General features: G+C 38.2%; 1 protein-coding gene across 2 annotated transcripts in view; it reads right to left on the reverse strand.

The window, feature by feature from the left end:
- Positions 1 to 1,689: 1,689 nt before the first annotated feature.
- Positions 1,690 to 14,498, reverse strand: part of ppp4r1 (protein phosphatase 4, regulatory subunit 1) — a 14,738-nt gene continuing 1,929 nt past the window's right edge. For both annotated transcript variants that reach the window (XM_051098651.1, XM_051098652.1), the window contains exons 4-20: positions 14,315 to 14,421; positions 13,126 to 13,268; positions 12,902 to 13,048; positions 12,301 to 12,408; positions 12,146 to 12,211; positions 11,571 to 11,729; positions 10,604 to 10,722; positions 10,089 to 10,522; positions 7,925 to 8,067; positions 7,195 to 7,293; positions 5,959 to 6,144; positions 5,716 to 5,877; positions 5,042 to 5,142; positions 4,491 to 4,611; positions 3,481 to 3,609; positions 3,253 to 3,394; positions 1,690 to 2,289 (exon numbers count right to left, since the gene is read on the reverse strand). In XM_051098651.1, the coding sequence (XP_050954608.1) occupies positions 2,126 to 2,289; positions 3,253 to 3,394; positions 3,481 to 3,609; positions 4,491 to 4,611; positions 5,042 to 5,142; positions 5,716 to 5,877; positions 5,959 to 6,144; positions 7,195 to 7,293; positions 7,925 to 8,067; positions 10,089 to 10,522; positions 10,604 to 10,722; positions 11,571 to 11,729; positions 12,146 to 12,211; positions 12,301 to 12,408; positions 12,902 to 13,048; positions 13,126 to 13,268; positions 14,315 to 14,421 (2,530 nt within the window). In that variant the 3' untranslated portion in view covers positions 1,690 to 2,125. The remainder of the gene's footprint in view (positions 2,290 to 3,252; positions 3,395 to 3,480; positions 3,610 to 4,490; positions 4,612 to 5,041; positions 5,143 to 5,715; positions 5,878 to 5,958; positions 6,145 to 7,194; positions 7,294 to 7,924; positions 8,068 to 10,088; positions 10,523 to 10,603; positions 10,723 to 11,570; positions 11,730 to 12,145; positions 12,212 to 12,300; positions 12,409 to 12,901; positions 13,049 to 13,125; positions 13,269 to 14,314; positions 14,422 to 14,498) is intronic.

A 14,498-nucleotide genomic window follows, 5' to 3' on the forward strand; every position in this document is an offset into this window, starting at 1 on the left:
TCACCATCATCCTCATCACCACCATCATCATCATCACCATCATCATCATCACCATCATCATCCTCATCACCACCATCATCATCACCATCATCATCATCACCATCCTCATCACCACCATCCTCATCACCATCATCATCCTCATCACCACCATCATCATCATCACCATCATCATCATCACCATCCATCATCATCACCATCATCATCCATCATCACCACCATCATCATCATCATCACCATCATCATCATCACCATCATCATCCTCATCACCACCATCATCATCATCACCATCATCATCCTCATCACCACCATCCTCATCACCACCATCATCATCATCACCATCATCATCCTCATCACCACCATCATCATCATCACCATCATCATCACCATCACCACCATCATCATCACCATCATCATCATCACCATCATCATCCTCATCACCACCATCCTCATCACCATCATCATCCTCATCACCATCATCATCATCATCATCATTCAGGTTCTGATCTCATCTGATGCTGTTCATATGAATGACTATTTAGTATCATTCAGATCAATGAGACCATTAACACAGACGTGTGTGAAATGACTGAAATATTAAACATCTCACCGCACTCAAACCTCAGCAGAACTTAAAAAAAAATTCATGAATTTTTGACAGATTCATTTTGATTTATTCATATACTATTGTTCATTATTAATTCATGTTTGCTCATGAAGCATTAATGTTCATTTATACAACTTTAAATTTTAAACTGTATTAATATATAAAGCAGAATTTAACATGACCTCTAGTAACTTTTAAACCTTTTTTTAGTTTAACGGTTTAGAAAACAAAGGGGGCTAAAACAAATAATAATGATAAAACAAATCACTACAGGCCAGAAATGTAAAGAAATGTTTGTTTAATTATCGTCATCAGTTCAGGCTTTATGAAAGATTGTTATTAAAGGTTTTTTTTTTTTTAAAGAAACGTTAAATGTTTTCTGCTCTTAGATTCTCATGATTGTGTTCATTTAAACAAGTTCATATTTTTGTCCCTTAATCATTTCCACCAATAAAAAGACATTAAATGTGTATAAACATAAAAAAAATGGCAGCACTTTACAATAAGGCTCAGTAGTAACTACATTAGTCGACATGAACAACACTTTCTTTAATGATCTTAACGTTCATTTCAGCATTTACTAATGCATTATTAACATCACAAGTTGTGTTCAACATTAGTTAAAGCACTGAACTAACACGAGCAATGAGTGACTATTCTTTAATATCAACAAAAATATATATATAGCATAATAAATGTATTGTTTGGCTTGTTCATGTTAGTTAATACATTAATGTTAAATGACACCTTATTGTGAAGTGTTACCAAAAATATGAATATATTCTATAGCATCATGATTACAGTGTTATTAGTTAAAAACTAACAATAATCAATACTTCAACAGTACTAGTCTTAATAAATGTTGATGATTACCACATTATTAAAATCCAAAGACGTGTTTTCGTTAGTTAATTCAGTATGAACTAACATTAATAAACACTGTAAACACTGTTAGTTGATGTTCATTAAGGCTTTAATGATGTTAATGAATGAGATCAGTGTATGAATATTAAAGTCGAGGTGAGAAATGAATCATGAATCATGAATATGTCAGTGATCTGAACGACTCAGAACAACAGCAGCGGTGATTTTGTGTGAAAGTTTATTGGGTCAGGTTAAGAGAATAACATCAGCGCTATTCATGATCAAAAACACAGGAGTATGTACAGAAGATCATTAAAACACTCGAGAGAGAGAAAGAGAGAGATCTGAGATCGAATGTTCAGTGGACCGCTCGTGAAATCCGTTAAAAACACTCGTGTGAGCGGACGAGACGCCGCGTCCGTCGGCGCAACAATGTGCTGCGCCGCGACTAAAAGAGCGACGCTCAGCCCTTGAGATCAGACAGACGCTAACGCTAACGCTAGTCCAGAGTGAGTCCGCAGCCGTTCAAGTATTCTCTGAAGAAGGAAGACGCGTTTAAGGCTTCTGTGGCAAAATAAAACAGGAGCGAACGCACCGAACCCCACCGATAGCCCCGGCCCCGTGGAGAGGTGCATTCTGGGAAAGCTGGCCAGCACTTCAGTACGTGGAGGACGTGGTGCTCATGGCGTCCTCGTTCAGACGCGTGCAGCCGGGGTGAATGCTGGCGAAGTATTTGACGTCCTTATCCACGTCCGTCTGCAGGGCCACCAGCGTGTGCTCCAGCGCCTCCTGCTGACAGTTCGACGAGTTCAGGAAATACTCTAGAAGGGAAAACAACAGACACAGGCCATGAGCTGGAGGAAACAGGGGAAACTGGATGAGAAGAAAAAAAAAAAAAAAAAAGAGGGGGAAAAAAAACAAAACAAAAAAAAACAAAACAAGGGAAAAAAAACAAGGGGAAAAAAAAAGGGAATTAAAAAGACCAAAAAAAAAAAAAATTAAGAAAAAAGACAAAAGTAATATTTTTATTTTCCTTTTTTCCTTATCTTTTCAAGAACAAAAAAGGAAAAAATCTTATTCAAGTAAAAAAAAAAAAAATAAAATAAATAAATAAATAAATAAAAATAATAATAAATAAAATAAAATAAAAATAAATAAATGCAAAAAACAACCAAAAATACACACCTTTGAAAAGATCAAACTAAACATTTAAAAAAAATAAATAAATAAATAAATAAAAAATACAAAAACAAGCAACCAAACTAAAGAGAAAAGATCTAAAAAAAAAAAAAAAGAACAAACTAAAAATATTTTAAATAAATAATTAAATAAATAAATAAATAAATAAATAGGCAAAAAAAACCTATTCAATAAAAAAAAAAAAAAAGAAAAAGAGGTAAAAGGGAAAACAAAAATAAATAAAAAAACAAATTTTGTAAAAGATCTTAAACAAGGATAAACCATAAACTTAAAATAAATAAATAAAATGCAAAATTTTAAATAAATAAAATGAATAAATGCAAAAAAAAGGAAAAAAAGACATCTTTGAAAAGATAAAAAAAAAACAAAAAAATAAAAACAAATAAATAAAAAAAAACCCAACCAAACAAAAAAAAAAAAAAAAAAAAAGAAATAGACATTTTGAAAAGACCTTAAAAAAAAAAAAAAAAAAAAAAAAAAAAAAAAAGAACAAACTAAAAATTAAATAAATAAATATACAAAAAAAAAAAAAAGGGAAAAGAAAAGAGAAACGAGAGAGGTCTGCTGCATTGATGTAGACGCACCTCGCTCTAGCAGCGTCTGCCGCAGGGTTTTGGCCAGCAGCACACGGACATTAGGAACCGGATCAGACGCCAGCTGAAGAAGAGGAGGAAGAAGATGCTCCGAGAACTGATCCAGAGACAGACACTCCTCCTCTATGGACAACTGAGCAGAGATGACACGTCAGGACCCGAACTCAACACCTGATGATGATGATGATGATGATGATGATGACGAAGAGCACGTCTCACCTGACAGACGAAGGCGAACGCCTGACGCCCGGACCACTTCGGAGAGTGACAGAACTTATCCACCAGTTCACTCAGAAAACTCACTAGTAGAGACGAACACGACGACAACTTCCTGATGATCTCGCTCACCTGGAACAGACGTTCAGACGCCGCGAGTTAGAACGAATCATTCTGTTGAGTCGTCTTCTTCAGCGATTTGTTCTGTTGAGTCACTCACAAATGATTCAACAGAACAACTGACTCATGAACAACTGAACAAAATGATTCAACAGAACAATTTTCTCACAAATGACTTTTTCATAGTCATCAATTCCTCAAAATGCTTGCTACAGATGTCAAAATGCAGAAAATTTAACCTGATCTGTTTTTTGTTTTTTTTAAACGACTAACAAAGTTTCGGAGGCAGTGTGTAAATGTGATTGACACAACGTGATGTCACATTCACTTTAACGTGCGAAAATTTCAGATGAGAATTTCAGACTCGGTGTGCAAAAGACCTTTACTCTAAATAAGCAAGAAAGACAGAAATAACAAGAAAACAAAATGAGAAACATTTATTACAATAAATAAAGAAAAAGGAGCATTAAATCAAATAAATCTAAAAATAAATGCATAAAAACAAGCTCAAAGAAAGAAGGAAAAAGAAGAGAAAGAAAAACAAAGACAAAAATACATTAAAGAAAAGAAAGAAAATGAAAAAAAGATGACAAGGGAAAAAAGAAAAAAGAAATAGAAAAAAGGACCAGAAAACATTACAATAAATGGAAAAAAACGGTAGAAAGTAAAAATAAATAAATGAAACAAAACAATGAAAATGATAAAAAGAAAATGAATGAATGAAAAATAAAAACAAAAACAAAAAAGAACAAAAGGAGGCAACAAATTAAAAGAAAAATTAAGGGAAATAAAAAAAAGGAAATAAAAAAAATAAATAAATAAAATAAAAAAAAAAAAAAAAAATCAATCAAGCAGGCCATCAGTCGGAGTGAGTGAATGTTTGGTGTCAGTACCAGTCTGTAGGACGTCCAGCGTACGGACGACACACGGTCAGTACAGAGACAGAGGGCCAGCGGTCTGAGATAATCATGGACGTCCTGAGCGCTGTACAACTCCAACAACAGCACCAGCTGCCTGTTACACACACACACACACACACACACACACACACACACACACACGTCTGGTTTATTATCTTTGTGGGGACTCTCCATAGGTGCAATGGTTTTTATACTGTCCACACTGTATTTTCTATCCCCTTACCCTAACCCTACCCCTAAACCTAACCCTTACAGAAACCTTTCTGCATTTTTACTTTCTTAAAAAAAACTCATTCTGTATGATTTATAAGCTTTTGTACCCATGGGGACCGCAAGCCGGTCCCCACAATGTCAAAAATTTCAGGTTTTACTATCCTTGTGGGGACATTTGGTCCCCACAATGCAGCAAGTACACACACACACACACACACACACACACACACACACACACAGAGTCATCACAGTCACAGAACACACACAGACACAGACACAGACAGCATTGACATTAGCATGAATGATCATACTCGGCCAGCTCTGAGCGAAACCTCCAGTTACGACTGTTATCAGTCACCAGAAACTCCTGCAGCTGGTACAGATACTTCCTCCGAGTGTCCTGATGCAGCAGCTGTGAAAATTAACACAACACACAATCAACACATCAACATCATCATCATCATGCTCCAGAAACATGCTTTACCAGACTGTCTGTCTTTAAATAACCTGGAAAGAAAAATGTAAAAAAAAAAAAAAAAAAAAGGGGGGTAAAAAAAGAAAAAAAATTATATAATTAATTAATTAATATATATGAATAAAAAGAAAAGCCAGAAAAATAAATAAATAAATAACAGGAAAAAGACAAAGAGGGGAAAAAAAGGAAAAATTTAAAGAAAAAGGGAAATGAAAGTAAACAAAACAGAACTGACAAAGACAAAAATAAAGACACAAAAAAAAAAAAAAAAAAAAAAAAAGAACATGACCATCATCCTCCAGGAACAAACCTCATCACTGTCCAAACGGTCTGTCTGTTAATAACGATGTAAGACAAAGAAGAAAATAAATGAACACATGCAAAAAATAAATAAATAAATAAAAATGATAAAGAATAAATAGGAAAGAAGGAAAAAAAACAAAAAAAAAAAAAAAAAAAGGAAAGGAGAAACTGCTATCAGTAACATGCAGTAAAGGAGCAGACGGTGACCTTGAGGAAATCGTAGAGGTGCTTGAGGACGCCGATGCGAACCTCGTCCAGGTCCTTGAGGAAGCTGTTGAAGATGGGCACCAGATGGGCGGCCGTCAGCTGATCGCCCAGAATCAGAGCCAGTTCATGGATGGAGAACGCCAGCGTCCGCCGCACCTTCCACTGACACACACACACACACACGTGGTCATCATCAGCTCACGCTCCGGCGTGTGTGTCGTCATCAGCGCGTCAAACACTCACCTGCATGTCGGAGGCCAGCGTCTCGTACGTGTCGCGCAGGCAGTGCCAGTTCTGGCGACCCAGCGTCAGCGCCACACCGGGCAGACTGTACGCGCAGTGCTTAGCGATCTCCATATCCACCGTCTGAGCGCGAGACGGGTCCGTCATCGACAGATACTGGTCCAGCAGCGCCTGGGGAACCACATCCTGCAGCGGAGCATGATGGGATTGAGTCAGATGAACGCATGATGGGAATTAGGGATACACAATATTATCGGATCCATATCGTAATCGGCCGACGATGGCTTTAAATGTAAACGTCGGCATGATATGAAAAATGATGCTGACACGTCTCAGCAATAAGACGAATAACTCTCATGTGCTCAGGGTGTGTTAGCGATTACATCATTCTTAAAGCAAAGTTTTGCCTGAATGATGATTAGATTCAGTGTATTGGATCACTGCATTTAATCAGAGAATGCACACACAGAATGACGCGTTCGGTGTGTGACAGAGTAAACCGTAACAGCACGAGTCCTAATGACCGTTTGTAAAGTTGTAATTTTTAATGAGGCGTGGTTGCCCTACTTCTAATAAAACTGAAATAAAATACACATAACATTTATACTGCGTTTCTGATTAAATAAAGCAGTAACTGATGTCAAAATAATGAGTTTGTTTTGATTTAGAGGTCAGAAACTATAGCTTACATGAAAAAACAAACAACACCACCACAAACATGACACTTGCAAATTAAATAATTTTATATATATTTATTTATTCATTCATGTGTAATACTACTTTTTTTTTTTTTTTTTAAATAAATGAGCTCTAAAAGATTTTTAAACTTTTTAGAACTCTTTTGCTTTAGACATTTACAAATGTTAAGGTTACCACTGCATTTTTCTAAAAATAAAAAAATAAATAAAAAAATAAATAAATAAATGCAGTAACTGATAGATAGTTTATTTATAGTTATTTTCAAAGCCTCAATGTACTGTCACTATAAAAGAACTTCATTGTTGTTTAATTCTAACAAATAAGTTCTTCTAAAAACCGATTTCCGCACATGACAGAACTGGTGTTGTGTCCAAAGAAAAGGAAATATATCATCATCAGCACTGGCCAAAATGAGTTGGAGAAAAAAAATTAAATAAAAAATAATCTGCAAAAATCCAATATCATGCATCCCTAATGGGAATGTGAATAAGAGCAGAGCACGATGGGACGGAGTCGGTCGGAGGACGCGCCACTGACCTGGTGTTTGGATCTCCGCTCATCTTCAGCGTTCAGGCTGCTGTCGCTCACGTCAGAATCATCGTCGTCCCGCGTCACGTGTAGAGACAAATCACGCCTCTGAAACACACGACAAACCGTTCAGCTGAACCACATTCATTTCATTTTACCTTTCATTTATACACACCAAAACAACAGCCATAAACAGCAACATTTATCTTTGGATGAGAGACTTTGTTGAACATCGAGTGGTAAACAAATCTTTGAATCAGTTTGGAATCAGACAGTATGAACCGACTCTAAAGATACACACATTCCTCAAAATATATTTTAACTCATACAGATTTGAATTGTTCTTTTTGGGTGAACAGTGTCTTTTAAGAGCTTATTCCACTGTGTGCTGAACAAGAGCTCAGTTGTTTGTTTGTGTTTGTGTGTTGTGTGCACCTGTATTCATTTTGGGGACCAAATGTCCCCACAAGGATAGGAATTTTTGACCTTGTGGGGACATTTGTGAGGTCCCCATGAGGAAACAGGCTTATAAATCATGCAGAATGAGTTTTTTTGAGAAAGTAAAAGTGTGCACAGTCTCCTGTGAGGGCTAGGTTTAGGTGTAGGGCGATAGAAAATACGGTTTGTACAGTATAAAAACCATTACGCCTATGGAATGTACATGTAAACCCAACATGTGTGGTGTGTGTGTGTGTGTGTGTGTGTGTGTGTGTGTGTGTGTGTGTGTGTGTGTGTTCACCTGTGTGTTGGCAGACAGGTGTTCTGAGGGCTGCTGGGAGCTGAAGGGATTTGACTGAGCGGCTCGAGGCTCCAGGAAAGCGTCTTCCAGTCCAGAGTCCAGCACCGTGGCTCTCAGAGCGGCCGTCAGGACGTCCACTTGTGCTGAACACAGAACAGAACACTCTGATTGGTTAGGGAGTCGGGCTTGTAACCGAAAGGTTGCGGGTTCGAGTCCCAGGTCCGGCAGGGATTGAAGGTGGTGGGAGTGAATAACCAGCGCTCTCTCCACCCTCAACACCACGACGGTCCCAAGGCACCGATCCCCCAACTGCTCCCCGGGCGCTGCGGCGATAACAATATGACTGCCCACTGCTCCGGGTGTGTGTTCATTTGTTCACTACTCACTACTGTGTGTGTGCACTTGGAAGGGTTAAATGCAGAGCACAAATTCTGAGTATGTGTCACCACACGTCACGTCTTTTCCTTTTCTTTTTTTCCTTTCCTTAAACTGTTCATTTAACAAGTTAAATGACTGTTTATGACAACATAACGTGATTGGCACATTTCCTGTCCAGACTTGTTCAACATCTTGCATTGATGCTGATGCACGAATGACTGCATGATGGAGTCTATTAAATAGTTATACGAGCCAAAAAATAAAAAATAAAAAAAATAAAAAAATAAAAATCACCCTCTTATATTTATATCATATGATAAACGTAGTCATTGCTACACCAGCAACAGTGCTGCTTTTCCACAAAATATCTGCACGGCTGCTAATGCGAGTTTGATTTATACAATAGTTCAATAAACAAGAAGTTCATAGTGTTCTGTCAATCAGCACATCATGTAATTCTGTTCAATTTCAATAGCTTAACATCTGTAGTTTAGACCCACAGCCGCTCACACGTGTGATCCGGAGCGATTCGTTCAGGATAAAGGAGCTCAGTGTCTCACGGATCGGAAGAATCATCAGATCTGAAGCAAACACTACAGGCCCGTTTGTGTGCGTCACTCCTTCTGTTTTTCTGCTTAGTGTTTCAGCAACTTCCTGAGATCATTTCCTTCCACTGACACAAAGCTCTCGCTCTGGCGTTCAGTTCCTGAAGATCACAATGAGCCGGACACACTCTTACTCACTGCGTATCACAGAGCAAAGTGTGACTCGCTGATCCTCAGAGAGCAGATCTGATCCAGCGCTCATGAATGTCATGTTACAGCAGGCAGATGTAGATACAGATCCTGCTGTGTGTGTGTGTGTGTGTGTGACGCTTATCACAGTCAGTCTAGGGTGTGTGTGCGCTCATCTGTCCCACAGCACCAAACCAAAACATTTGGGTGAAAAACAGTTCTGTAAGGCTGAAACCACTGACACTGAGTGTTTCTTTATAGCATGTTTTGAACTGTATCAGTAATGCACAAAACATGCATAAACTACAACAGATAAACACGTCAGCTGTGTGAATCGATCATGGATCAGGGAATCGTTCAGTATTTCAAACGCACAAAGACGCCAATAAAACAGTCACAAAAAGTCAATGACTATAAATTTGATTGTTAACTAGAAAAAATTTTTTTTTTAATAAATCTGATCAATTTAAGCATTTTGGTAAATATGTGCATTGCTACATATTAATTACATTTTTTACTGAACCTGGTAAATTACTGAATAAATCTGTCATGGCATAAATGCATTTTTACTACAGCCAAATTAAAAGTGTCATATTTCATCAGCATATCAATGTATAACTATACTTCTATTAATAACAATTTGCTATAAAACTTACGTGAAATTAGATTTTTTTTTAGATTTTTAGATTGTTAAACAACCTTGTGATTATTGCATATTCACATTTGTACTATATTATTTAATGCATTTTTGAAAAAAAAAAAAAAAAAAAAAAAAAAATGAAAACATGTTTTTACATACAATCACCTTTTAAAATTTTGGATTAAACAACAACAACTTAAAAGTAAAATTATAAATATAAAAAATTATATAGATATAAAAATAAATATATATGCAATTTTATATACATTATTTCAAGTTGGGTTTTTATTTGAGAGCTGATTCATTAAAATTTGATTAATGAATTGATTAAATAAAATTCTCTGGTGTTATGATGAAAAATTAATTTAAGTGCATCACAACCATCTGAACTCAGCGTGTCACTAGCGCTCACCTTTGACGTCGGGGTCGTCGATGTGCGGCTCCAGGTTCTCGATGAGCTCCTCCAGCTGTTTCCTGCCCAGCGCCGGAGCCGACGGCCGCTTGTCCTCCAGCAGCTCCCGGTCCAGGTCGATCTGCGGGATGGGCGTCCTCCAGTAGTGGAAGGAGTTGAAGAGCTCCTGTTCCGGGATGTCCTGCGCCGCCGCCGGAGGCTCCTGCTCCTCGTCGGGTTCGGACGAAGGCTGCGTCTCCTCAGGAAGGCACTTCTGTGAGTCTGCGGTGCCGCAGCAGGGCTCGTCTGCACTCAGGACCTCGGCCGTCTGCTCTCCTCCGCCCTCCTCCGCCACGTCGGCGGCGTCCTGCTCCTCACAGCCGGAGGGATCATGAGAGTCGTGCTCCTGCTGCGGACAGACGGCGGGCGTCTCCGATGCGGCGTCTGCGTTTGTGCTGAACCAGTGAAACAGACGTGAGTGAGCGAGCAACCGTTCGTTATCCGTCTCAGAGCTCATCATCGGTCTCTCGTCTCACCTGTGTGTTTGTGATCCGCTCCACTCGCCCTCGTCTCTAAAGTACTGACCCACATTACTGCTGGGGCTCGCGAACGTCGAGATGAACTGACCGAGGGACTGAAACGCGGCCTGACGCACCTGTGAGCACATCAACATCATTAACATCTTCCCTGTGATTTCAGCCATGAGCAAAACATGGGATCACAGAATCCAGATGTAAAAATGCTGTTTACTGTATAATGTGGAATGTGATAGAATTTAGCAAATGTTGGAGGAATAAATTAATAAAATCTGAGAAATGTTTATTTTTGATTGCATTTAAAAAGATTTATTAAATTGTTAATGCTGAATGCATTCCTTTGATTACCACTGTTTTACACAAGTTAGTATAAAATTGCAAAATAAAATCCACAAAAATAATTAAAAAAAAAAAAAAAAATCATATTTGTGACCCTGGACCACAAAACCAGTCAAAAAGGGGCAATTTTTTAAAATTATAATTAAAATATTTGGCTGAGATACAACTATTTGAAAATCTGGAATCTGATGGTGCTAAATAAATAAATAAATAAATATATTGTCAATATATCTGAATAATAGAGAAAAACGAAATTGGGGGAAAAAATAAAATGGTATTTGAGAAATTAAAAAAAAAAAAAATTTTAAACAAATTTTAAAGAGCCCTAAAAATGTCATTTTTTGTAAAACTTTTCATGCATTGTTTTAAAATCGTCTGAGTTTCAAGGTTTCAATTAAGTAGACAAGCTTTCTTACTCCCAATATTTAACCGAACCATTAAAATGTAATCTAGTAAAATTAAAACTGAAAACACAGTTTAATAATAAAAAGAAAAAAGAAAAAGAAATAAAACTGAATTTGAGAAAAAAGAAAAGCAGATTTGAAATGTATTTTTATAATCTAAAAATCAGGAGGGAATAACAAAATAAGTAAATCACGTGGATGTGATATTGGCGACCGTGACGCACCCAGCGTGACGGGTCGCTGATCAGACTGATGAACAGAGACGAGAGTTTGGTCCGCCGCACTTCTGGAGACGTGGCCGAGGAGACGGTCATGAAACACTCGGCGCAGGCCTTCCGTACGCCCCACACGTTATCCGAACACAGCTGGAAAAACCGCGGCAGCTGGACAGGAAAAGACAGGAAGACGCCTGAGACGACAGGAAGACATCAACTACACAATCACAGAGTTCACATCACATGACACAGTTATATCACCTGAGCCGTTTTTAAACTGTACTCACTTCAGAACTGAGATGGGGCTAGTTGTCACACTGTTTACCCCACTGAATGTGTCTTATAGTTTCTATACAGACACAAATGTTAAAGTCTCAACTTCAAAAACCTACCAAGCTGAGCAAAGCAAAACATAAATACAACTATGGAACACAAAAGTAAGTAAAAACTACTCAAAAGCCATACATAAATAACCAAAAAATATTGCAAATTAAAATGTTTTCCTTAAAGCGCTGCCAGAGAAAATGTGCATTTGTTAAAGCGCGTGACAACCTGCCCCGCCGCCTCCCCTGCACTGAACGTACCAGCAGCTCCTCTGTCGCCTCTCCACCAACCACACTGCAGATGTCACCGAAGTTCGCCGCACACACCTGTTGAACATAAACACGCGTCTGACTGAACATCTTCCTCCGAGCCAATAATATTCACCCATCATCCTGAGCCAATCAGAGTCGCTCACCTTGCGCACGTGAAACATCCTGCAGTCGCAGCACATCTCGCAGAAGCGCGGCAGGAAGAGCCGTTCGGTGATGTCCTTCCCCACCATCGGCGCCATTTTACAAATAATCTGAGATAAAAATGAGCAGACACAAACATTTTAACTTTATAACTCACGATTGCTCAAAAACAGTGCAAATTTATGAAACCTAGATATTTAATTACTTAAATATTACTTTGAAAAAATGTATTCATTTTACTGGTACTTGTATAAATTTTTAGATGAAACAGTGATCAGTTCTTCATGCTGCAGTGGTTGGTCAAGCGTACATATTCATGCTCATCAAGAAAATGTTTTTAAAAAAGTGTGAGAAATATGGGAAAAAAGCCCAATATATATTTTACAGAAGTTTTTTGACACCTAGTGGGACCCCATACACACCCGCATCAAATGACCAAAACACAAAATGTGCAACATTTTCTAAAAAAAAAGGGTCTTAAATTTGATGCAATGTGTTGTTCTGTAACTAATAATTCTGCTTTTTTTTTTTTTATAAACGCATCTTTTCTGGGTCAAACCGGAGCGCATGTGTTCTGAGGGCTGAAGCAGCTCAGTCTCTCACCGCCATGGCTTCGGTTTTGACGTCGTCGTTGCTGTCGGGAGCGGTGAGGTCCACCAGCACGGGACACACCAGGCTCTCCACGTCTCCTCGCTCGATCAGCTCCTGCTCCAGCAGAACCAGCAGCGCCGCCTGACTCGTCTTTCGTACCTGGCGGACAAACAGCGGCACGCCTCTTTAGCGGCGCTCCTGAGCAACACGGAGCAGCACAAAGACCTCACACGTACCAGGTTGTTCTGGTCGGCCAGGTATCGGACCACGATGGGTAGGAGGTACTTGGAGAAAGCGAATGGAATGGAAGGTCTGTTCTCCTGACAGAAGATGGCGATGTGTGGGATTTGTTCCATGAGCTCCGCTCGAACCGTCGGCTCTGGGGAACAAACGGCATGGCATTAAAACGACAAACGGAGATTCATAAAGCGCAGCTAGAGAAACAAAACACGGCTGAATACACAAGAGCAACGCTGAAATATGAATGTGCGCTTCAGCTGACAATGCATGAAAAATATAGTCAGTCTGACAGTTGCTTCAGAAACAAAGATCACATGAGAAAATATCAAACATCACAGTCATCTGACGACAAACGGCTCAAACTGAACAACAGCTGAAACTTCACGAACCACCAAATAAAAGATAAACATTTGCATTTTGCATAAATTCCAAGAACAGAAATCTGAACACTGGACCTCTGGGTTTGAGAAAACACATTTGTGGTGTTTCATTTGTTCTTTATCTTTTTCTCTAACACAACATAGATTTTTTTTCTATTATTATATTTTACCCTGTCCTGTGTTTTTTTTGTTTTTTTTAATTGTACAGAACTTTGATACTTTATAAATAAATTTTGATATGAGTTGATGAAACCACGTTCAAAATTCTTCATTTTGTTGCTACATTAAATGTAAATCACTTTATAAATTAGAAATACTGTCAAAAACCGATGGAGGATTTATTGATTTATTTATTTGTAACCCTGGAATATTTGTAGCAATAGCCAAAATACATCGTATGGGTCAAAATGATTCATTTTTCTTGTATGCCAAAAATCATTAGGATATTAAGACATCAATGCAAAGCTTATTTATTCAGCTTTCAGATGGATGTATAAATCTCAATTTGAAAAAAAACAAATCCTTATGACTGGTTTTGTGGTCCAGGGTCACATATTTGATTTTATATCAGCATCAAAGGCTCTATTTACAGCAATCTCAAGAGTAAGATTTAAAATAACCTTATATAATAAAATAATTCATAATAATAAATTATAAAATACAAGAAATTAACAATATTATTTTCACAAATAAGTAAGAAAATATTTAAAACTATATGAAAATACAAAATAAGTACCAACTCCTTATGACACGACTCTCTAACGGGACAGTGAATCAGTGAGTCAGTGAATCAGTGAATCAGTACCGGAGTCGTCTGCGAGTTTGTCGATCCGCTCCAGCACAGACACACACTCGCGCTCATCCTCGCTGACGGCCCGGAGCGTGTCGAGAAGACTGCGGGCCACCATCTGCCTAAAACACACCAAACACAATCAAACAGACGGTCAGGTGAACTGCATTGTGGGATACGGCATCCTAAGCATCCTGCT

The sequence above is a fragment of the Labeo rohita genome, chromosome 24 (assembly GCF_022985175.1).
Source record: "Labeo rohita strain BAU-BD-2019 chromosome 24, IGBB_LRoh.1.0, whole genome shotgun sequence".
Taxonomy (NCBI): Eukaryota; Metazoa; Chordata; class Actinopteri; order Cypriniformes; family Cyprinidae; genus Labeo; species Labeo rohita.